General features: G+C 36.4%; 1 protein-coding gene across 1 annotated transcript in view; it reads left to right on the top strand.

Moving 5' to 3' along the window:
- Positions 1-23,888, top strand: part of Spef2 (sperm flagellar 2) — a 165,666-nt gene that overhangs the window by 74,236 nt on the left and 67,542 nt on the right. The window contains 7 exon segments of the mRNA XM_048802898.1: positions 150-253; positions 3,136-3,392; positions 8,819-8,927; positions 10,518-10,675; positions 13,579-13,737; positions 16,224-16,313; positions 22,814-22,950. Coding sequence (XP_048658855.1) covers positions 150-253; positions 3,136-3,392; positions 8,819-8,927; positions 10,518-10,675; positions 13,579-13,737; positions 16,224-16,313; positions 22,814-22,950 — 1,014 coding nt within the window.

Genomic DNA, 23,888 nt, shown 5'->3' with positions numbered 1-23,888 from the left:
TTCCTTAAATTCTTTCCTGACTCCAGAATTGTGTTAAATGCTCAGAGTCTTCCTCAGGGAGCATGACCATTTAAGTGCTTTCTCCTCCAAGCAATTTGAATCTGACTTTTAAATAAGCTGTATTTTTCCATCATCGATTCTTTTCACAGCTCTCTGTGCGAGCTCAGCTTGGTGCAAAATCAGAGCAGTTGTTGAAAAAAGGAAAGAGCATTCCGGACAAATTGCTAGTTAACATCATGGTAAATGCTATTAAGTATGTATTGCTTTCTTTTTCCTTTGTATCTATTTAACATTTTCTTTATTGAACAAATATATATATCAGTACTAATACAGTAATGTAGATTTTTTTTTGCTTTTAATAACTAGTGATTTAAAATTTACAATAAGGTCAATTTACATAGGTTTGCATGCCTAGTTTCACTCCCTCCCCTCATCAACCTTGACTTTTTTCACCTAAATGTAAAAACAGACCAGATTCTATTACCTTTGGGGAAATCAAGGAGACAGGATAATTGAAAAAGCTAAGGGACAAACTATGGAGAAAAGAAATCAGGTAACTGCACTTCCTCAATTTGTGTTTCAAGAAGAGAGGTTAGGAGTTGGGATCCAAAACTAGATAGTGCTGGGCAGGACAGCAGTGGGGGCACTGACCAGAAGAATATCCACACACTTCTGTGTGTGCAGAGATCCTATGTGGGAGAAGATAAAGAAAAAGAATGTCAAATTAGTTTGTCATTTTGGATTCTATATAATCCTTTTTAAGGAGGAATGCTTCTCTTTACCCTTCCTTGTTAAAACAGAAAAGAGAGAAATTAAAAGAAACCAGTGGAGCTCAGTTGATCCATATGAAAAAGAAATAAGGCCAAGCAGCATGGAAAAAAAAAAGAGTTCAGTAGGTTCCTGTGAATGTGTTGGAGAGCTTGGAGTAGGTGAGGAAATAGAATCAGTTCTCTGTGCCATGTGGGAAGCATCTGTATATGGGGTAAAAATGGGAGTTCATAACCCACTTGAATCAAAGTGTGAAATATGATATATCAAGAACTATGTAATGTTTTGAACAACCAACAATAAAAAATTTTAAAAAAAAGACAAACAAGGAAGGAGATATTAAAGAAGGTTTACTATGTACCTGGAATAAACTCCTCCTTAGTGTTTTCTTAAAAGGCCACATTGAAGATTTAAGTTGCTTCAGATATGATACATTTATAAATGGGAACATAGGGCTGCTGTCAGGGCTGGAGGGGCCTCATTCTAATACTTGTAAGATTTCTTAGCTGGGTACAGTGGCACACAGACCTGTAATCCCAGCAACTTGGAAGGCTGAGGCAGAAGTGTTGCCAAGTTCAAAGCCACCCTCAGCAACTTAGCGAGGCCCTAAGCAACTTAGCAAGACACTGTCTCAAAATTAAAAGGCTGGGATGTGGTTCAGTAGTTAAGCACCCTGGGTTCAATCCCTAGTACACCCCACCACCACCACCACACACACACACACACACACACACACACACACACAAAGATTTCTTAAAACTGGCATAATTTTACCCATGGAATTTTTTTTTCAACGAAAAAAAATGGAATTGAAAGCACCAAACATAAAGCAGATCTTTGGCTTCAGTAGGGTTAGAGGACCTACACTGCATTGCCATGACTCTGTTATCCTCCACCCCCACCACCATCCCAATGCCCAATGTCCCAGCAGTCCCTCTAGAGGATGGTCACTAGTTTGAAATCCTTTGAGCTAACACAGAGAGGAAAGGGACCAAGCTGTTCCAGTTAAACAGCTGGCTAGTGATGCAGCCTGAGCCAAAGCCCAGGTCTCCTGACTCCCTAGCATCTGATGTCCCCACTCCACAGCTGAAATGGTGTGGCCATGACCTCCCCCTCTCTCTGAGGAGACTCCTAAGATGGTGGGAACCCTGGCCCTCAAAAGGTACTCAAGGAAAACATCGTTTCTATCTTAGGCCAATGAATCAATAAATCCAATTAACGCAAAATGTTTTACCACACTCTGGAATAGTAACATGCAGTCTTTTCCTGCTCTTCATTACCTAATTTGGGAAAACAGATGGTAACTTGAAGGAAGTTTGATACTGTGCAAGAATCACTGGATTCGGGGTTATTTGCAGTTTTATACCTTTGAACAAGTAATGAAATCTTTGAAGCTTAGTTTTTTGTACTTTTTCCTTGACAAATGATCAGAAGGATCACATACAGGCACCAAAGCAGACTTAGAAACCTCTGGAACGGGGATTCTACTATTTATATGACTTCTAACAGAGAATGAAATGAAACCATACCTTTCAATTCAAAGTCCAAAATCTCAATTTTGTATAATTTAGGGTTTTAGAAGAAAGTTGAAGTCAATGTCATTTTTGCATTATTTTCCAATTGCAAACTGAAGTAATAATTCTTGGAATTCTCTGTAGAAGGCATTGTGCTGAGTGGAAAAATCCAGGAAGTGCTTCTTATCCTTCAGTAACTTATAACCTGATTGAAAATTTTTAAAAACTCACTTGAATTTTTCTAAATTGAGAATGTTTTTCTTGTATGGGGAAATGAATGAGAGGTAAAGGAGTTGAGATCACACTGTTATGCCCACGCAGGAGCTGGAGGGGTAGGAAGAACTCTCCGGGTTGACAGTGTAAATAGTATGTGCTGAATTCTGGGCTAGATTTATTAAATGGACGCTTTTAGCTCATCCTGTGAGGGATGTTGTCATCCATGGTACAGATAGGATATTGAGGTGCCAAAGCAGAAGAGTCTATGAACACAATCTAGAAAATGCAATTCCTACATAACATTAAGGAGATGAGTGTGTTTAAAATAAATCTTCAAAACTGTGAAAGATAGGAAGTTATGAGGAAGTGAAGCTGTGGCCAGTTGGTTTTCAGTAGTACCATGTTAAGGCCTCTGGAATTGACTTGGAGGGCAGCAGGGTCTCATGGGAGGACTTTAAGCAAGGGAGTGATACTAGCACATAAGGAAACCTAATCTTTCAATTGTAAAGTAATGAAATCCTTGCAGTAGAAGGTTATTGTGGAATTGAAGGAAAGGTAAAAGCAAGGATCATTGTATTATTATTTGTAAAGTACTTGTGTCTATCAAAATGTTGATGCATTGTTCTATTTGATCTAGTGAGTTACCTATAGATCAAAGCTGGATCCTTGATGGTTTTCCAATGACATTAAACCAAGCACAGCTTCTGGAGGAAACTCTCACAGGCTGCAACAGAAACCTCATAGAAAAGGAGACAAAGAAAACACAAATATCTACACTGGCTGTTGATCCTACAGCTTCCAAAGAAGTACCTCCTCCCCCGTCTGCATTTGATTTTGTCATATTATTAGATATTTCAGATGCTTTCTCACTGAGTCGCAAGAATGATATTATGGGTAAGTCCAACACCTTTTTATTTTTTAGACTCCGTTTAAAACATTTTATTACAGCATTATAGTTAAATGTCATATTGAGGTTCAGTGACATAGTCACACAGGCATGGACTGTAACTTGCTCCATTTTAGTCCTCAGTACTTCCTCTTTCCCTCCTCTCCTCCCTCCCACTGTTCCCTTCCTCTACTCTACTGGTCTTCCTTCTATTTATTTATTGTTTGTTTTAATTGCTGATTTATAGATATACATAAAGGTGGAATTCACTGTGGTACAGTTATATATGTTCAGGGTATAAATTGGTAAATTTCACTCTGTAGTTCTTCCCTTTTCCTGTCCTTCCTCCCACCCCCTCTATCTCCTTCCTCTGGCTCACTGATCTCCCTCCTGTTTTGATGGGATCCCCTTCCTTTTTTTCTCTTATTTTGCTCTAGCTTTATTTTTTTTTTTACATTTTTTTTTACAATCAAAACTGTTGGTTTTATTTGTTCTCTGATTCAGTGAGTACAATTGTAAGAAAGAATCCATTTCAGTCTTTCAAAGACTTATCTAGCTGAGCATATTTGCCTCTGACTTTGACTGTTAGCATTCAGCACCAAGGTCAAGCTTGGAACTAAAGGAGAACTGCAGGCTGACTGCAGGCATCTCACTCTGGCAGCTGCCTGACACAGAGCCTCCTTTCATTTGATTTAAAATTGAGTGTACAGGGCTGGAGCTGGGGCTCAGTGGTAGAGTGCTTGCCAAACTTATGTGAGGCACTGGGTTCGATCCTCAGCACCTCATAAAAATAAATAAAATAAAGGTATTGTGTCTACCTACAACTAAAATACATATATATATTTTTTAAAAAATTGTGCAACAGTGTTCACAACTTTGAAAATCCATCGGCACTTTTCATATTCAAATATGTAAAGTATAAAAAGGTTATTATTTCATCTTGAGATTTTTCTTTCTTAGAATTTAAAATTGTAATGATTTTTAAAAGATCTTTTTGTTAATGTTCTCCTTTATCTAAAGCAAGATTCCACCTAAACTATTTTAGACAGATAAAAGGATATTCTTCTAAAGTATCTTGTTCGTTGACACAGTCATTTAATTTATATCCACGCTTACTAAGTGCCAGACACTGCTAGACACTGGTGATAGACCTATAAAGGAAAAATGGGTCCCGCCTCCAAAAAGTGTAGTGAAAATTTTAGACAAGGAACCAAGGGATTATGGCATAGAGCTGCGCTGTCCAGCATGGTGGCCACTAGTCACATGTGCCTATTTACATTAATTTAAACAAATAAATGAAAAATGCAGGTCTTCAGTCACACCTATCACAATTTATGAACCAGTGTGGCTAGTAGCTACCAGATTGACAGCACTGACACAGAATGTTTTCTTCCTATTGGACAGCACTAGGACACATTGATGGGGGCTAAAATGGTAAATAGTAAATATTTACCTAATATTTATAAGGTGTCAGGCATTGATCATATAGAAATGAAAGGCTAGTCCCCATTTCTCCATTGTTTATGGGATAATGTGAAGAAAAATAAACTTAATTAGATAATGTGGTTTGTTATATGCTATAACAGAGATGCCCAGCATGGGGAGAGGTTAGCCCAACCAAAACAAGGAGCAAACTAAAGAGGAAGCATTTGCATAGCTTAGCTAGTGAGCACAAAATGTTTATTCAGAGAACAGCAAGAACCTCATTAGGACTGAGAGACTTCACCAAGGTCTGCTGGAAAGTAGGTGGGGGACCAGTTCAGAGTCTGGCAGTAAACTGAGTTGTTCAGACTTTATCCTGAAGCTGTGTAAAGCCACCCTATGACACTAAACACAGGTCTATTGCATTTAGATATGCTTTTTATAATGATAGTTCTGGCTTCAGTGTGGATGATGAATCAGAAAAGGAGTGAGATTGGAAGCAATTACACAAGTTAGAAAATTACCATTTTAAAAGTAACAAATACATTAAGACAGCAGCAAGAGGCAAGGGAGGAACAATCAGATGCAAGTGATATTTAGGGAGTAAACTTGGGGAGACCAGGATGACTTTGTTTCCAGTTTGCCCAGATTTTTGAATGGTGATACCATTCACTTAGATAATATAGAAAAAAAAAAAAACACTCAGAATTTCTTTTGGGATTGTGTTGATCTTGAAATGCCTGTGGGACAATTAAGTTAGGATATTCTGAAAACAATTCTATAAATGGCTCTAGATATCATGAAGGAAGTATAAAGATTTTAAGGTGAACAGAATCATCTAGGAAGAATGCATAAGAAAAAGATCCATACCGACACAAAAACATCATAATTTAACGTGGAGAACAGAGGAAGACTATCTAGAAGCAACAGCTAGAGGGAAAGCAAGTCAGGGAGCATACTGTCTCCCAAGAAAAGAAGACAGATTTTCAAAACAGGTATTGTTCAAACTCCCTCCCAGACCAGCCTGAGCCAGGGTGTAGGAACCCAGTCACTAGGATCCAGTGCAGTGTGCCGTCTTGCAATGCTTGGGGTCCTTGGAGAAGCCTGAAGAACAACATCACAGAGACGCACATTATACCAAAGCCAGGTGGACTGCAGAGCATCAATCCAGCTAGGGCTGGGCAGAGAGCAATGGTCCAAACCAAAGCCAACAGGCAGAAGACCAGAAGGACCTAAGGAGAGAGATAGACACCATTAAGAGAATGGTGTCAGAAATGAAGAGCTAAAGGCTGCTCAGGCTGTTCAGCCAGTGCTTCTGGCCCTGGATCATGAGTCTGAGAAGGGAAGCAGTGTACAACACTTGGTGACAGGTAGTAGAAAGTCAGGCTCATCCTTTGTATCCAATGGTGACTGAAATGAGACATGAGGGGCTTCCAGGGATGATATTGTTTGTTTCTTGCTCTGGATACTGACTACTTTCAGTTTCTGGAATTCATCAAACTCTTTATTTATGTATAGATTCTTTTTTTTTTTTTTTGGCAGATACAATTGAATGAAGAGTATTAAAATTAAAAAATCCAAAATCTGGAATCAAAATGACTAGAATCAAATTCCTTTTCTACTACATACAAATTTATGCAGTTTGGGGACAATTAGAGAACCCAAATCTTGCTTTACAGGTTTTGCTGTGAATACAAAATAACATAGTATGTTTAAGAGCATTTAAGAACTAACTGTGTGCTAAATTCTACCTATTTATGCTACAGAGAAATCAAATAAGATAAAGACTGAAACATGTCCACTGGCTTTGACATTTTAGATGGCTAGAATGAGAACTATCTCATTGGCAATAGCGGGGATGGGGGTGGTAATGGATTTCAGCAGGCTGAGGCACAAATAGGAGGTGTGTAAGTAGAGTGTGTGGGTGGAGATAACTACCAAAGAAGCTCATCTGGAAAGAAAGCATGGTGACATGGTAGTTTGTTTTTGGTCTCCCTCCTTCTCTCTCTTTACTTTAGGAAAGGGTGCATATATATGAAAGACCTCAGATGATTTTTTGAGGCAGGGAATCAGTTATGTATTCGTTATAGTTATGTATAATTTTCCTAGAAGTCTACCATAGATGTCCCCAATCTACGTAGGGGAAGAGAGGGGAACATCATCTAAGCCTGGTATAGCAGAGGAACACAGAAATTGGAGTGGTTAGATGGGGAGAGAAGTTGAAGTGTTCAATTGTGCAGTTTAGGCTTTCTAAAAAATAAAGACACCAGCCAATTTGGGAGGAAAATATAGGAATTCAGGAACCAGATGCTGTTGGAAAGATTTAGCAGTTACACAAGAGTGTTGTTCAAACCAGAGTTTGTGGTAGGAATTACAGTGGCAATGGTAATGGGTGCTGGAAGAAGAAAGAAGAGACTGGGCAATGACTGGGCAGTGTTGGCAGAGAGAGGAATGAATCCATTTGGCAAATATGAAATAGTGACCATGAGATGGTGCATGATAACATCTCCTAAGAAGAGATCCCACAATTTTCTTCAATCACCCATTCTGTAGAAGGGGAACAACTGATTGCTATACCCTGTGATGGCCCTTGATTATCTTGAATGCTATTAATTTACTCTTCAGTGCTTTTTTGCTTTGAGTAATTCTAATTTATTTTAATGTAGTTCCAGGCTTTCTTTCCTGTCTTTAGATGTAGTGGGTTTTATAAATAGCCAAAAAAAATGCATGCACATTATCCTGTATTCTAAATCCAATTCATCTTGTTCTATCATGAATATAGAAGGGGAACAACTGATTACTGTACTTGTGAAGGTCCTTCATTTTCTTGAATGTCATAAATTCATCCTTCAGTGCTCTCTTGCTTTGAGTATCTCTAATTCTTTTTAATCTAGTTCAAGGCTTTCTTTTCTCTTTATCATTTCCAATTATTCTAATATTATGAGTGTCCTGAATTTTGTGCCGTTTATCCAGAACTGGACGCAATAAGAGATGTTGAGGCTGTTTTGTTTTTTTGTCCCTGTGATCTATTTTTTATGTCTATTAAAGAGAAGGAACTCATGAATCTAGGAAAAAAAACATTATTTATTCTATGGTGTTGTAATATAATGTCAAAAATAATTCTATGTGTATTTAACTTTATGGCTATCTTGTTATTTCATTCTTAATTTTTACTTCATAGCATTGATTTTTCTTTATTCCAAGTTTGTCATCCCTCATGACCCATCATCAGTTTTCCTCCTCACCTGTTCATAATATTAAATCAGACCTTTTTTTGAGAGAAAGATATCTCTGAAATAAAAGGTTTATTAAGCTGTTACAGATCCTCAGCCAAATTAAAAGGACTCATCCTGGGACAGATCCCCTAAACTACTTACAGCATGGGCAGATAGCACTTGCCAAATAGCCAAGGAATGCAAGGAGCCAGAGTACTTTATAATGAAATTTTATGGGAGAAGAATCATAAGTCATTTACTAATGTACCTACATTGACTACAGATAAGAGAAGTAGGATAATGGGAAGGGGCAAAGTGCTGGGATCAGAGGATAATCCAAAAAGAGGTCTTGCTGCTGCTTGATTGGTTTTAAAAGCAGAATGTGTTGTGGTCTTGATGGTTAATTTTCAACATGCAGTGAAGGAACACAGATCATTTGTTTTCTTCTTTTTAGGTTTAGCTTGAAGCTGTGGGTTAAAATAAACTCCTTTCATGTTTTCCTCCTATCATCTGCCTTAATTTAGGATATTCAGAATTCTTATCAATAGTCAATTCTAAGATCCTCTACTTTGAAACTATAGCTCCTTTTTAATGTCTTACCCCATTTTCTCCAATTTCCAAGAACAATTTGAATTCTCATTCCAAAACTGTATTCTTTCAACATTTTATTAAACATTTTTTAAGCAATATTGGACCAAAGACTGGACCATATCAATTGACATCTTGCACTAGTATATTTTAGCGTAAGTAGCAACTTGACTGGTTTAGAAAATTATGTAATTATTTTTATATCATAGCTGAAGAATTTGCACATGAAACTACTCACAAAGATATTGGTCAACCCAGAGCTGCTGAAAACCAAGATAAGGATGTGAACCAGAACTTAAAGGACCAGATACAACATAGGTTCGTTTTAAACTAAATGCCCTGCTTATTGTTCCTTGCCCTTTGAACAGACTGACAATTACCCACTTTGAAATCATCACATGTAGAAAAAATAATTATTTCCTGGCATTCAGTTTTCATTTCTTTCTTTCAATTTTTTTTTTTTTTTTTTTTTGTGCTGGGGATCGAACCCAGGGCCTTAGTCATGCAAGCTGGCATTCAGTTTTTTACAGGTAAAATAAAACTAAGTGGTTTTAGTGTTGAGTGAAATGTTTATGTGGTAGATTTTATATTCAGAGCCTAAGTCATTATACTCTGAGAAAAGAATTCAATAGGCAACATTTCACAGAGTGGTTACATGAACTTATAAGTTAATTATATAGAACTCATCCTAACCCATTAAGGAAATTCCACTGAAGATCATGGAACTTCAAAGAGCTAGGTATCAGACTACAGAGTGTAGTTCTAAGGGCACTTCTGTTTTGCTAAAAGAAGTTGGTGACATTCTTCTGGTTATGTACAATTTTACTTTGGAAAAATTTGGACAAAAAGATAATTTTATAAAATATTGAGAAGTCTAAAAATATGAAGTGAGCCAGAGAAGAGTAATTTAAGCCATATATTAAGGCTATATCCTGTCTGGGAATAAAAAAAGTTTCAAGAATAATTCCAAGAATACTTTTGAGGAAAGAAAATAAGTCTGAACCATCTATACCTACTCAAAGGCCTCTTCACTTTCAATCTCTAAGAAAAACATTAGATGTCATGGATGGATCAGGCTATGACTACCATCATAAGAATACTCAGTGTCGCTCTTCATTAATGCAGATGATGTTTCTTAGATTTTAAAATAGAGAACTAAAGTACACTAAAGATTTCCTGAATTGGTGACATTTTCAAATCTTCTTTTATTCTTATATGTATCTCAAAATATGTCTTAATGGTATTGAATAATTTCTTTAATCTAAATTCAATAATATTCTATTCCCTATATATTTCTCAAAGTTGTGTTTTTTCAGATTTGTTAGTCGCCTTCCCCTTGCTGTGACCAAAATATCTGACATAAACAACTTGGAAGGGCAAAAGATCTATTTGGGATTAAGGTCTCAGAGGTTTCAGTTTATGGTTGATTGGTCTCATATCCTTGGCAGAAAGGCATGGCAGAGGAAAGCTGTTCAGCTCATGGCAGCCAGGATGCAGAAAGCCCGAGAGAGGAAGAGGCTGGGGAGAAGATATACCCCTACAGGACATCCCTCTAGTTGGGCCTCACTGCCGATAGTTTTCCCCACCTCCTACATAGTCCACTTCACTATGATAGATTAAGCCTTTGGTGAGGTTAGTGGCCTAATGGTCCAATCACTTCCCCAAAGCTCACCCCTGAATTCTACTGCACTGGGAACCAGAAATTTCGATACATGAGTCATTGGGGGAAACTTCACATCCAAACCATAACAAGGTTCATAGAAGATTACTATATATAAGATTATATATAAGATTACTATATTAGTAGTCTGTATTTTCATTATGCATGTCGAATAAATCATAATATCATAATTATTGTTTCTTTACTCAGATATTTCAATATATTCATATAAAATTTTGATTTTGCAGAATCACAAGCTTCTTGGACAATTGGCCTTTGTTGGAGCAATGGTTTTCAGAGACAGAAAATGTTTTGATAAAAGTTAATGCTGAAATAGATAAGGAATCTTTATATCAAAAACTGAAAGACATTTTGTCAACTGAAATTGTGAAAAAAAGGAACAAAGGTATTTACATTTCTTTATGTAACTTAAATAAGTGGTTTTCATGAGTTTAAGAAGAAACAAGGGTATAATTGCAAAGTTTTCTCTTGTTTTTGGGTTTTACTCTCTACAAATGTATTCTGCCTCTAACTTTAGTTTTCTGCTGCATATGTGTTTGAATAAACTAGTTCTCTTCCATTAAAATTAATGTAATCCAAGAGATCATTTTGCTGACAGTATTGTTTTCATTTTAAAAACAAGAAATAGCAGACTTAAAATTAAGGATGCTAGTCATATTGTATTCTTTGAATATATATAATCTTATTTGTCAATTAAATTTCTGTAAATAAAAGTTAAAAATTAATGATGCTATAGAGAAGAGTAAATATTTAAATTTGTTAAACTTCAGCATTATAAGGTAACAGTATGTGAATTCTCTTTTTAGGATGGAAGTAGTAGGTGCTTAGCTCCCCCAAATGTGTTTATTTTGGTATGAATTTATTGATTATTAATTTCTTCTTTATTAGCTGTCTTCTGTGGTATATTGCCCTTACATTAACCCATCTAGACTTTCTTCCTCCTTCATTCAACCAATAAAAATTTCCCATTACCTTTTCATATATTAATGGAACTTATTTGAAAGAGGTTTTAACTCAGTTCAATGCAACACTTCCGTTGGAATTTTACCTTTGAAAAATGATTTGATAAAAAATATTTTTTATATCAATTGCCCCTAATTATATAGCAACCACATTGTTTTGGTGTAATAATAAATGGTCAAAGTTAATAAGATCAGAAGGATTCTGAAGTTGCCTTAGTAGTTTTACTTACTCCTGTCCTTTGACTATGACCTAACTATCATAATGTATCAGTGAACTGACACCAAAGCAGTGCATCAGCATAAGCCCCTGCCACCATGGGGAAACAGGGACTCAGACTTAGAAGCTCCTACATCTGCTCACAAACACACACCAGGGAGAGGCTTTCCATCAAAACAAAAACAAATCCATAGAGTATTTTGAGAGGCTTAGAATGTGACAGACACCAGACTGAGAGGTGGGAGGACAGCTTCCACAGCCCCTCTTGGAGGTCTTGGTGGGGAAGCCAAACCAACATTAATCCACCCTGTAAAGGCTCAAAGCTGCAGGCTAGAATCCATTTGCTTTTGCCAGCCATCAGTTCCAAAGTTAGCATTTTCCTAAAATGTTAAATTCTGTAATGTAATCAGACCACTGATGGCATTAACAGGGGCAACTATCAATGTAGGGTTTACAGGTTAATTAGTTAATTACTAATAACTATATAGCAAATATTTTATTATTAAATCAATAGGTGCTTACCTAGTCTAGTGCTCTATATTAAACACCCTGATTAAGTTAAAAATAAAATAAATTGTGGTGCTTCTGTATATATTTCAACATGAAAAAAATGACCATAATATATTGTTAAGTGGAAGATTTCACAGACAATCCCCTTTCTACATATTTTTCTAAATTCTTGGGTTTTAAAACAGTAATTATGCATTACTTTTATAGTCAGGGATTCCTCACCAGTGGACCAGTGGTCTCAGAGTGGGCACCTGTGGTCTGGAGGGTTGCAGAGCCTGAGGTGGTCAGTGGGGTGTGCCAGGAAGGGTGAACTGCATCATGACAGGCAGAGGGCCACAGCAATGCTGGGAACCTGGAAAGACCTGGCCAGCCACGTTCCAGTCCTCAAAGCACCCAGGCTGGCTGGCTCGTCTCCTCTTCTCTAGAACACTCCTCCATCATGTATCTACAAGTCATTTCATGACTTTCTTCATATATTACTCTAATGTTAGCTTAGCAGTGGACCCACCCAGCTTAGCACCCTATGTAAAACTTAAAACAACATCCTACAGCACACTCCTGACCCACCTTCCTCTCTTCAGTTCCTTTTCTTCCTAGGGGATATTACCTTTCAACCTTTTGTATAAATTAAATTATTCATCATGTTGATGGTTTGCCTACTACCACCAGAACACAAAATTCACCAGGGCTTTGATTTTCTGTTTTACTGTTGTATCTCCAGCAACCAGACCTGTGCTTAGTGTTGTTTGTAATAGTACTTAATAGTCAGATTATTTTAGAGTTATAGCCCTTGCTTTTCTTTGAGAGATAATATAGATTCAATAAATAGCCTTTGCATGGCTGGGCACGGTGGCACATGCCTGTAGTTCCAGCTACTTGGGAGGCCAAGGCAGGAAGATCGTAAGAGCCTTGGAGTTCAAGATCACCAGCTGGGCAACATAGTGAGACACTATCCAAAAAAAAAGAAAATCATGACATGAATGAATTTATATGAATTAATAGCTAAGTTTTAATTCAGGATGTATGCACCATGCAGTGTTCTAAACACTTGATATGCATTTCCACACATTATTTTCCTCTTCCATTTCCTCCCAACCCCCACCTCTTCTATCACATTGCTTTTAACCCTCTTTTTATGCCTCTTTTACCTTGTTTTTCCACTAGAAACTGTGAGATAGCTCTTTATTTTTTCATTCCTTTTTATTAACTAGTTCTGCTTTGTTACATTTCCATTTGGCACCTATTCAACAAACCTTTTAGCTGCTCTGTGTACATGCATGTGCACACACACACACACACACACGCATGCACGCACGCACGCACGCATGCACACCCCATCACCCTCACCACCTCCATCATCACCACCTCTACCACTTCAAACCCCATCAAAAGGCAAGAGAAAACCATATTTGTGACCAGGTAATGAAAGACTAAAATCTTGGCTTTCAGGACTGGATGATTGAGAGAGAGCCCTAAGACACAAATTGACCTTAAATCGTTAAGTGTAATTTCATATTAATTTCAGTTTCTCTTAGTTCAAGTGAAATAGTGAGTGTCTGGAATCCCTAATGAAGGTTCATTCTTATCGTCTTTTTGAAGTTGAAAAGAAATTAGAAGAAAAGGAAGCTGAGAAAAAAGCAGCAGCTGCCCAGGCAGAGCCTCCACCCCCGCCTCCTCCCCCACCTCCTCCTGAGGCGGAAAAAGAGAAGGAAAAAGAGCCTTTGAAAACTTCTCCTACCAAAGGAAAACCACAATCAGGTGACTGACAGGGTGATTTATAATCTGGTTGCCAGTGCTTTATTTTCGCTTAGAAAAGAATTGTAAATTAGAGTGCCAGTCTGTTTATGTGGATTCAGACTTTGGCAACTTCAGTCATGAGAAACAAAGATCTACACTCAGGTGGAAGTAGAAGAATCACTATTTCTCTCTCACACACACATACACTCTCCCTCTTTCTCACTCTTTCTCTGCTAGGAATTGAGCCCAAGGCCTCTCACATGCTGTACACATGCCCTACCACTGAACTACACTCCACCTAACGAAAACCACCATTACTAGCCAAGAACACCTTTGATAAAATCCTCAGGGTCTTCACTGTTTAGCAAGGAATGTGAACTCATCACACTCAGGCCAGCTGATGAGAATAAGAACACAGTCAGGAAGAGAAAAAACACAGAAGAATATGAAGTAATTTAGGGCAGATCAAGATGACAATTGTTTGCTGAACTATAGAGTTACATTGATGTAAAGAGTGAGAGTGTCTTAATAAAATGAGAATTAACATAGCCAGATGTCTACAAGAATAAGGGAACCAATCAATAGCATCCATTAGAGACTAGAATTTGTCTGAATGTGAATCTTCAGAGTTATGTGGTTATCAAAGGAAAGAAATAAATATCTGACATCTCAGTAAACTTGTGTTTGCTGGTTCTATAGATGAAAGTCTTCATAGAGAATATTCTTTAGTTTGAATTCCTTTTATATCCTTAACTACTAAGGAGCATGTGATAGACAATGAATATAATGACAAAAGTAAAGTGTTTGATCATTGTATAAATTAGTAGGATGTTTGTATAAAACAGCCCTGGCTCTAGTTTCTGGTTTCCACTTTACAAATGGGTGGCCATGCACTTACACAAGTCTACCTAGTCTTAAGGTTGTGTCATAATTGGACTTCTAAACTCCAAATCTTTGGGCTTCATGAAGACTTTAGATGAGTCTGAACCTTTAAAAAAAATAAATAAATTTATTCATACTAAGCAAGGAAATTTGAAAATTTATGGTATATTAAAGATAACTTCACTCCCACAATAGAAGCTTAACTAAAGGCAAAATTCACAGACATTAAAGTTTTTACGATATGACAATAAAATACAAAGCCATGAATTAAGTATACATCCTTAAGTATGCATCCTTTTTCTACTACCTTAGTAGGAATTTAAAAAACAATTCAAAGGTCTGGAGAAAAAAAAATAAAAATCTTGAAAATGCTTTTCAGAGCTGAGAAAGACAGTTTTCATCGTGTGTAAATTAGCCTGGATTTATCCACTACGGTTCTTTAAGCTATAGCCATGACTCTACTCACCCCTTACACCCCATCAACTGGCTTCAATCAGAGTATCAATGTATTTGAGCTGTTCTCTAAAACTGATCTCTCATGTTTCTGATTACAACATAGTTCAGTCCTTAAGTTTCTCAAGATTGTTTGCTATTTTAAAATTGTTTTCTTGAACACTGTGCATTGGAGGAATAATAAATCTATTGTTGCTTCAAAGACTGATTGTACCTGTCTGTTTTTTCCACCAAAAGCAGTGCTAATACCTAATCATTAAATAATGTTTGAAAAGATTAATCTCTAGAGGCCTAATTACTGCTATTCAACAATAGTGCATCATTGGTATCCAACAATAGTGCATCACTCAGTGTTCATGGGCCTCAATAGAGCAAGGAGTGCTGCCCATTCAGCTCAGGGAGAGAAGTTTCTGGAAGGTTTTTTTTTTTAATTATATAAATAATTTCAATTTTTCTTCAAAAGAGAAACTTTCCCAAGTGAATTCTGAGGCTTCTGAACATGCCCAACTCAGACATTCAATTACAATATTTTCTAGAAACTGAGATGAAAAGAGGAATTAATTCCTAAAACAATAACAACAAAATATGGAACGGGGTAGAAAAGTAGACAGAGTACACTGAATTCTAACATAATTTTGTTCAAATATAGTTCTATGTTTTATATACTTCTACATTTTATATCTGCTTTAAACACACGTGAGATTCAATTCAGAAAAGATCACAGCTGTGCTCCCTTGGAAGGCTTATTATGAACTCCACCACCAAACAGCAGTATTGATTTGAACTGAAGTTCTCAGTATGGCAAAATAGAAGAGCACTTATTAAAATAAATCTGAATAAGCCCACATTTCAAATGGACTTGGAAGTTTAAAAACTCCACAATTCCATTGCAGAGGATTATGATCATATTCATTACCAGATGTTAATATTAAAGTTTGAATAAAATTCTCAGAGGGATGAAATAGAAAAATACTAGCAGGGATATCATTTGAGAAGCTCCACATTCTATCTTCAGGTTAATTTTAACTCACAGAACAGACCCGAGCCATTTTGTGTGGTTCACAAATATAACTATTTATCTGTGAGAAATAACATATGATTGCTTAGAAATCATATAGCCTAAGCTATTGGAGTAAGTCATCGGTAACACCTGTGTGTTGAATTTTGTTTAGAAACCCCACGTGGTAAACAAGAAGCTCTTCGTGAAGGAAAAGGAAAGAAAGGTGAAACTGCACCCAAAAGAAAAGGAACAGCAGAAAAAGGTAGATACTATTTGTGTTAGTCAGGTTTTCATCACTGTGACAAAGTTGGCGAAGGAAAGATTTGTTTTGGCTCAAGGTTTCAGAGGTTCAGTCCATGGTTGGCTGGCTCCAAGGCAGAAACACCATGGCAGAAAGGTGTGACAAAGGTAGCCTGCTCAGCTCATAGCAGTCAGGAAGGAGAGAGAGAGAGAGAGAGAGAGAGAGAGAGAGAGAGAGAGAGAGACCAGAGAGTGTACCCCCAGTAACCTACTTCCTTCAACTATGTCCCACCTCCCAGTAGTTCATGCAGCCATCAGTGGATTAATCCATCCACTGATGAGATCAGAGCCATCATAATCCAATCACTTCCCAAAAGCCTCGCCTTTAAGTATATGATATTCAGGGGCATTCTAGATCTAAACTATGACATTATTACATGTAATCCACATTGTGCAAGTCTGTCAGTGAAAACAGCTAGGAGTACATATGAGTATGCATTGACTACGTCTCTCAGGCATTTGTAAATCATAAGTCCTTACCAAAGAAAATAGCCTCAAACTTTGTGTATCCTGCCTTTTAGCAAGGGCCCTGCTAAGAAAAGTGATGCTTGCAGGGAATCATTCAGAGAATGTCCAAGAGGCAGAATATGCATTCATCAGCGATCTTCATTAGTATTATCCTTGGGCTAAGTAAGCTTTGCCATCAGAAAGTTACACATACTGCCCTGAATTTTCTTTGACCTTCTATTAAATTGATTTCACTGATAAAGTTTATGAAGTCCTCATAAACTTCTTCTACAGTAGAACATAACAGTGGAGGTAAACTTTGATATACTCACAATAACCTTGTATTACATTTCTGTGGGGATACTATGTCCACTACATTGTTCAGTGACCCCTACATGAAATCGTAGGTAAGAAACTTTATTCAGTATCAAGGACCAGAAAAAATTTCCTTCCTCTGAATGAGGATATAATTAGCACCCAAAATGACAGCATTTCCCTTTGTATTTTGGCTGTCTGGAAGTTCAGAACCAAATTTTTGGCTCAGGTTTACTGCCTGTACAAGGACCTACATCTCAATATCTGCTTTTTCTTGTCTCTCCTGGTTTTGACCTTCCATTTTATGTTACAGTTTTTTCCTTCACCCTTGTTTCATTTTAAAAAATATCTTACTTTAACTGTTTATTTGCAATAAAGGGGACATAATTTTAAAGTAATTAATAGTTTGTTTAAAAAAAATTCCCGAGTCTCTAAGTCATGTTAGTTAGATTTATGTTAAGCTGCTATAAAGTAGCCAATTAACTAAAGGCTGAAATGCAGTTGGGGATACACACAGTCAGCTGCTTCTGTTCTTCTTTACATTCAAATGGCACTGTCACGAAGTTGTGCCTTTGCTTAACTGTTCATCACAAATTGAACACAATTGTAGTTCAAGAGTGTGCAATGTCCGCAAAGTGATGTGCTAAAAATATGGTTGTTTTGGCATTTAAATCACGCTTCTCAAAGAGACTCTCATCCCTCTCTGATTATAGGATTGTAGGCCTATAGAACTAGAGTGTGGATTGGCAAGTTAACACTGACATTAAAATTTTAATTCAAATCTAAGAGCAATAATTTATGATATAATAATTTACTTATTAATTGAGTAGTTTTCACATTTTATATTATTTATCCCTTGCTTGTTCATTGTTATCCAAAAAACAAAAACAAATGAAGGATCATCATATAATCATCAAAAATAGCAATTAAGTATGCTTACTAGGTACAAAATCATCAGATTTAGACACAATAATGCACATGTTATAGAGCATCTTCTTAATTAAAGGAATACAAACTCCAAACAAATCACAAGCAAACACCCAAATACAACAGTAAAATACATACATTGGAGCCATGTACTTAGCTCAATATCACTAACTCAAAAGATTTAGCTTTTATCCTACTACTTGTTCTATAATATTAAATAATATTTGAAATAGATGAACTCTCAATCAAAATTTAGAAATCTGTCACAAAGAAATATTTTGACATTTATAATAAGAGAAGATTTTCTCCTTCATGAAGAAAAATAACATTATTTTTTTTTAATATTTGAAATTAATATCACCATGGGTGAACACTATTAATCGATTATCTGTTTATCTCACAGGACATTTGATCATGATTATATTTAAAGCATCTCTTGTGAGTTAAGCAACTATCTCTTTTCTCCTTTCTTCCAAATCATCCTTCTATTCTGATATTGGTGTCTTTGACTCATTTATATTCTTCTCTGCATGTTAGATCAATCTCTACCCCTCCTCTCCTAAAATCTTAACATTGAGATTCCATACACAATTCTATTTAGGTAATCTTAACAGTGTTTCTTAGCCTCTTCTATCCATTTGCCATTGACCATTATAGTCCTTCAGAAAGCAATGGCTTTTAACTCTATAGTCTTACATGGGAGATGCTAATTAGGATTCTAATAAAGATACTAACTAACTAAGTTCAGAAAATGCTAAGTTGCATCATGTTTAAATGTTTTTTAATTATAGGATTTTTTTTCTATGTCAACATGCATGTTTCAGGGAGTGAGAGATGTAGTAGGTAGGATCCAAAAGCATATTGTTTGCAGAATTCTTCTCCCTTGGGGAGTATCTGTTGAGACTAGAGTTCTCACCAACGAACACTTGGTAATACAATAATACCATCTTTAGTTCCTGTGATCTGCTCCACATGTTCACATTAGTATTGTTCCAGTGTTTGCCTTCTAACTTGAGTTAAATTTCAGTTATTATAGGTGCTATGGGCCTCTAAAAAAACTGTACTGTCAATGTTAAAAACATTAAACTCACTTATTTGAAGTACTGTGGAAGATAGAAAAAAGAGTCAAAGTTGAAATGAAATCGATTTTGCTAGATGTATCTACAAGAGCGTTGTCTCTTAAGGTGTTGGCCCTGGACCAGCAGCATCACCTGGGAACTTATTAGAAATACAAATATTCAGCCTAACTCCAGACCTACTGAATCTGAAACTCCAGGAGGGAGGGATGCCCAGCAACTTGTATTTTAACAAATCTTCAGGGGATTCTGTTGATCATTAAAGTTTGTGAACCTCTGCATTAGAGCCCAAGGCTTACTGCTCTATTGTAGTCATTGGAATATAAGAAACATTTGTAAGGCATAATTAGAACCAATTCTGGCTTATAGTAAACTTATATGTGTTGTTGTTATTGGACCCAGACCAATTTTCCAAAGACAGTGGATAGAAAGTGGAATTCTATGTAAAGTTGACCAAGGAAGAGCCCTTCACTTATCACTGATTATAATTATACTAAAACTAGGTTTTGTAAGTGATATCAGATATCAATCTCATTACTTTTCGGTTGTCCATATGCCATCTCTCTAATTCCACAGAGGAGCAACATGAATTCTAGGAAGTGAGGAGAGGAAACTTTCCTTACATGAGCTTTTTCACACAGCTTCTCGATACTGAGCTAGATAGTAAGCTGGTTCATGATCAGTCTCTGGCTCCTTGCCTAATTCTGCCCATCTTCTCTTCCTGATTGTATTATCTCAGTCAACTAAATTTCTAAGCTAAAATTTTAATCTTATCCAAGCCATCCTGAATACCAGCTTTGGTTGTCTCTGTTTGAAGCTCAGGCAGCCATCAGCATTAGCTATTAGTTAAAAGTCAGTTTGGGGGGCTGGGGTTGTGGCTCAGTGTTAGAGTGCTTGCCTATCACATGTGAGGCACTGGGTTAAATCCTTATCACCATATAAAATAAATAAATAAAAATAAAATATGTTCGTCTACACTAAAAATATTTTTTTAAAAAGTCAGTTTTGGCCCAATGTGGCTGACTCCCAAGGCAATTAGAAAGCCATCGCTGCTAACCTAAACTTCTGGCTCCTCCCTAGAGAAACTATTAATAAAATCTGGTTCTACTAGAAATATTTTGGAACCAAAGGATAATAACAATAATGCCTTTCTTGATAACATAATAAATCAGATGTTTCATATCTTTTCCTCCTTCCTACAGTTTTTACCTCTCAATCCTCTAATCTCCCTGGGTATTAATTTAATGCAAAAGTATTTTTGTTCTCTTAGTGTCTTCTCCTAGTCAGTTAATACAGTTTATTCTTACCTAAGAATTGTTTATTTTCTTATTTAATTTTTTGTTTCAGGTCTTGACTTTTAGGTCTTTATAAAGTTGGTACTGATTTTTTTCCCCTCTAACCTATTGCTCAGTCATTTCATCTTTGGTTGACTATTTCTTTATTTGTAATATTGATTAAATAAATCCTGTATTCTAAAATCAAATTTTTCTTTTTACTTTATTTTTATTACCTGTACTAGTTCCTTGGGCTTCTGCATGTTACCATAAGTTTATTTTAAGAAATAAGTTGCTAAAATTTACCTGTACAACATACTAGCCAAAACTTATTCTCCAAATCTTTCACCCTTGAGGAATAGCTACACCACGCATTCAAGGATTCAATCTTTTAAGTGAAAGCAAATTTCTTATTAGAAACTGAAGCCTTTGAAGCAATGTTCCTTGTTGCACTTAAGATGATTTCAAAGGTTTTGTTCAAACGTGACATCTTTCCATCACTGTGGTGCACAATATTTATCCTTTCAAGTCTTTCCTCCCATGAACATTTTTATTGTTAAAAATTTGGATAAAACTCACATAGACTCAAAGCCAAATAGTTCAAAAACTATTCCCTATCTCTCTTAATTTTCACTAAATAATCATGATATTTATTAAGAAAAGGGAAAAAAAGTGTAAAAAAAAAGTGACTACTCAGTATAGTTCCGAGTTTATAGTTACTAAGCCCTTCATAGGATTTCTGCTTAGAAAAATTCATCTTGAGGTTACCATAAAAATATCACTTTTATTTCACCAGAGACTCAGGTCAAAGGATGAAAACTCATCCTATACTATACTATACACACACACACACACACACACACACGTACATACACACATGCACACACACATATATGTATGTATATACACATTTTTTACACTTTTCTTTTTTTATAAATATATATACATATATATGTGCTGTGTGTTTATATATAAATGTGTGTATTATATATATACACATATATATATACATATATATATATATATTTATATATATATACTCATATATATGCATATATATGTACATGTGTGTATATATATGTATATATACATATGCGTGTGTATACTGAATATCTTTAGCTATTACATGCCCAAATTTTTTCTTAAATTTTTCTACATTTTCAAAAATTTAGATACAATTTCAGATCTATGGTAATGGATACTGTTTTTAAGTGTGTGTAAGTAAAAATGACCTAAACTGCCCACAGGACACCGTTGACAATTTCTCCTCTACTTATAATCCATGTATTTTCAATTAACATAAGAGTGGAAGATGTATTTACTTTTCTAAATAACATTGTCATTAAATAATATTCATTAGAAAAATATATTTGGGGCAAAGAAAGCACTCCCTATATTATGGGCATCTATAAACTGCATCTAAACATCTCAATAATTAATCTGAAGGTAAGAGGAATTAAAATTGAGTGAATTTCTAACCTTTAATAGCCTTGATCCCAGAGAACATCAGGGTTCTCTGAGTCAAGGAACAAGTCATTCAGACCATAAACTTGCCATTGTTCTAGACTCTTCTTGATGCTCAATACAGGTAAGTGGGTGTCTTTTCAAATCTAAATTAGAACACTACACCAACTCTTCCTCTTTCCTCTTTTCCTCCTTTTGTCTCCTCTTCTTCTCCTTTCTTTCCCCTCTGTTTGCCTCCCATACTCTCCCTTCCCCCTTTTCCCTTCCATTCCTTCTTCTTTTCTCACACCTTGATTCAGCCAGACTTATGGCGTAGCACCTACCTTCAACCATCAATTACTCTCTGGCTATAGCAAGAAAAGTAGTTTTTCCTAGAAGCCTTGTCACCTGCAGGGAGTGGAGGGAGGTTCAGGATCTGCAATGGCCTCTTCCCACCTGCCTGCCCCACCTCCTCCAGTTGACTCTTAAGAATTGGATTGTCCTTCTTTCCTGTCCTCTGCCCTGGACCCAAGGGACACCAACAGCACCACTCTTGTTCTAGCTGTCCCCTTTCTCATCCCAGACAGAGAGTTTAATTTGCACTAGGAAATGAAACACAATTTGCACTAGAGTCCAAACTTCATAATAACCACATGTTCAGTATAGAAGGGCAAAAATGGAAATAAAACATCAAGTTTTTCAATAGCCAATTGAATGAGAGCAGTTGTATTGCCTTAAAAAAAGAAAATATTTCATCACTATTTGTTTTATTGGTTAATTTGGGGGCTGTGGAGAAGAGAATGAGATATTTATTTTCATTTTGATTTTGTAAGACTGTATAAAGGAACTCAAGAAATAGTTAATGAATTGCCTAAAGTCCCTGGCAATCATGGATTTATTTATTTACTAGAAAGAATTCTGTCTTGTTCATCTACTTGTATCAAAATGTTTTAATATGCATGTTTAATTTTCTCCTAAAGTAAAATCACTAGGAGGAAAAACACCAGTAAAAAAATCACCTGCTGACTCTACAGACATATCACCCACTCCAACAGCACCACCACTACCGAAGCCAGGATCTGAAGAATGGGTCTACGTGAATGAACCAATCCCTGAGGTATGCAACTTACAGTCAAAGAATCCATTCTTTGTCTGGTTTATGATCCACATCATTATTTGCAACATACAAAAATCATTTCATAACTGGTAATATATGTGCACTCATCAAAAATCTGAGATAGAGCTAGGAGTGTAGCTTAGTGGTAATAACTCTTGAGTCGCATTCACAGGTCCTGTGTTCAATCCCCAGCACCACAGAAAGAAAATCAGAAAGAAAGTAAGAGAGAGACGGGGGTCGGGGGAATAGAGAGAAGAAATAACAAATTTTCTAGAGTTTATCATTAAAACACATCTCAAAGTTTCTCCTCTTCATTTGAGTTTCTGAGTCATATTTTGAACTTCTGTTGAGTGCTAAAATCAAGAGAGCAAATGGGTTCTGGGAGGACCAATTTTCTTCCTGAGGACAAGCAGAAATGCAGTTTCCTAGAATGACTTCCACTGAACACATACACAGCAAATTTATGACCCTCTATCCAGTTCTAATGCTCACATGCTTTTAAATGGAGTTTAACCTCTGATTCTTTAGAAATAGGAGAAAATTTTGAAGCTAAGTAAGCCTGTTTAAAAAAAAAAAAAAGTGGATAGCTGAGGCTGGGGATGTGGCTCAGTAGTGGAGCGCTTACTCTCCTAGTACCTGTGAGGCCCTGGATTCAATCCTCAACACCACATATGAATAAATAAAATAAAGGTATTGCATCCCACTACAATGAAAAAATAAATATTAAAAAAAGGAGACAGCTGTCTGACCTGAGAGCCTGAAATGGGTGTGCTAAACAAGGAGATCCCCAGGGAGCCCATCCTTCTCTGACAGCTGCCAAGCCCAGCTGCCACCAGGCACTTCCAGTTGGGGGAAATCGGTTGAGGAAAATTGCACAGAATGGTGATTTAAAACGTTTTTAAAAGGAAAGAAGCTTTTACAAGTCTAAGTCCCCTCTT

This window comes from Marmota marmota, unplaced genomic scaffold, assembly GCF_001458135.2.
Source record: "Marmota marmota marmota unplaced genomic scaffold, marMar, whole genome shotgun sequence".
NCBI lineage: Eukaryota > Metazoa > Chordata > Mammalia > Rodentia > Sciuridae > Marmota > Marmota marmota.
The sequence above is the reverse complement of the archived record's forward strand: the minus strand, read 5'-3'. Positions and strand labels throughout refer to the sequence as shown.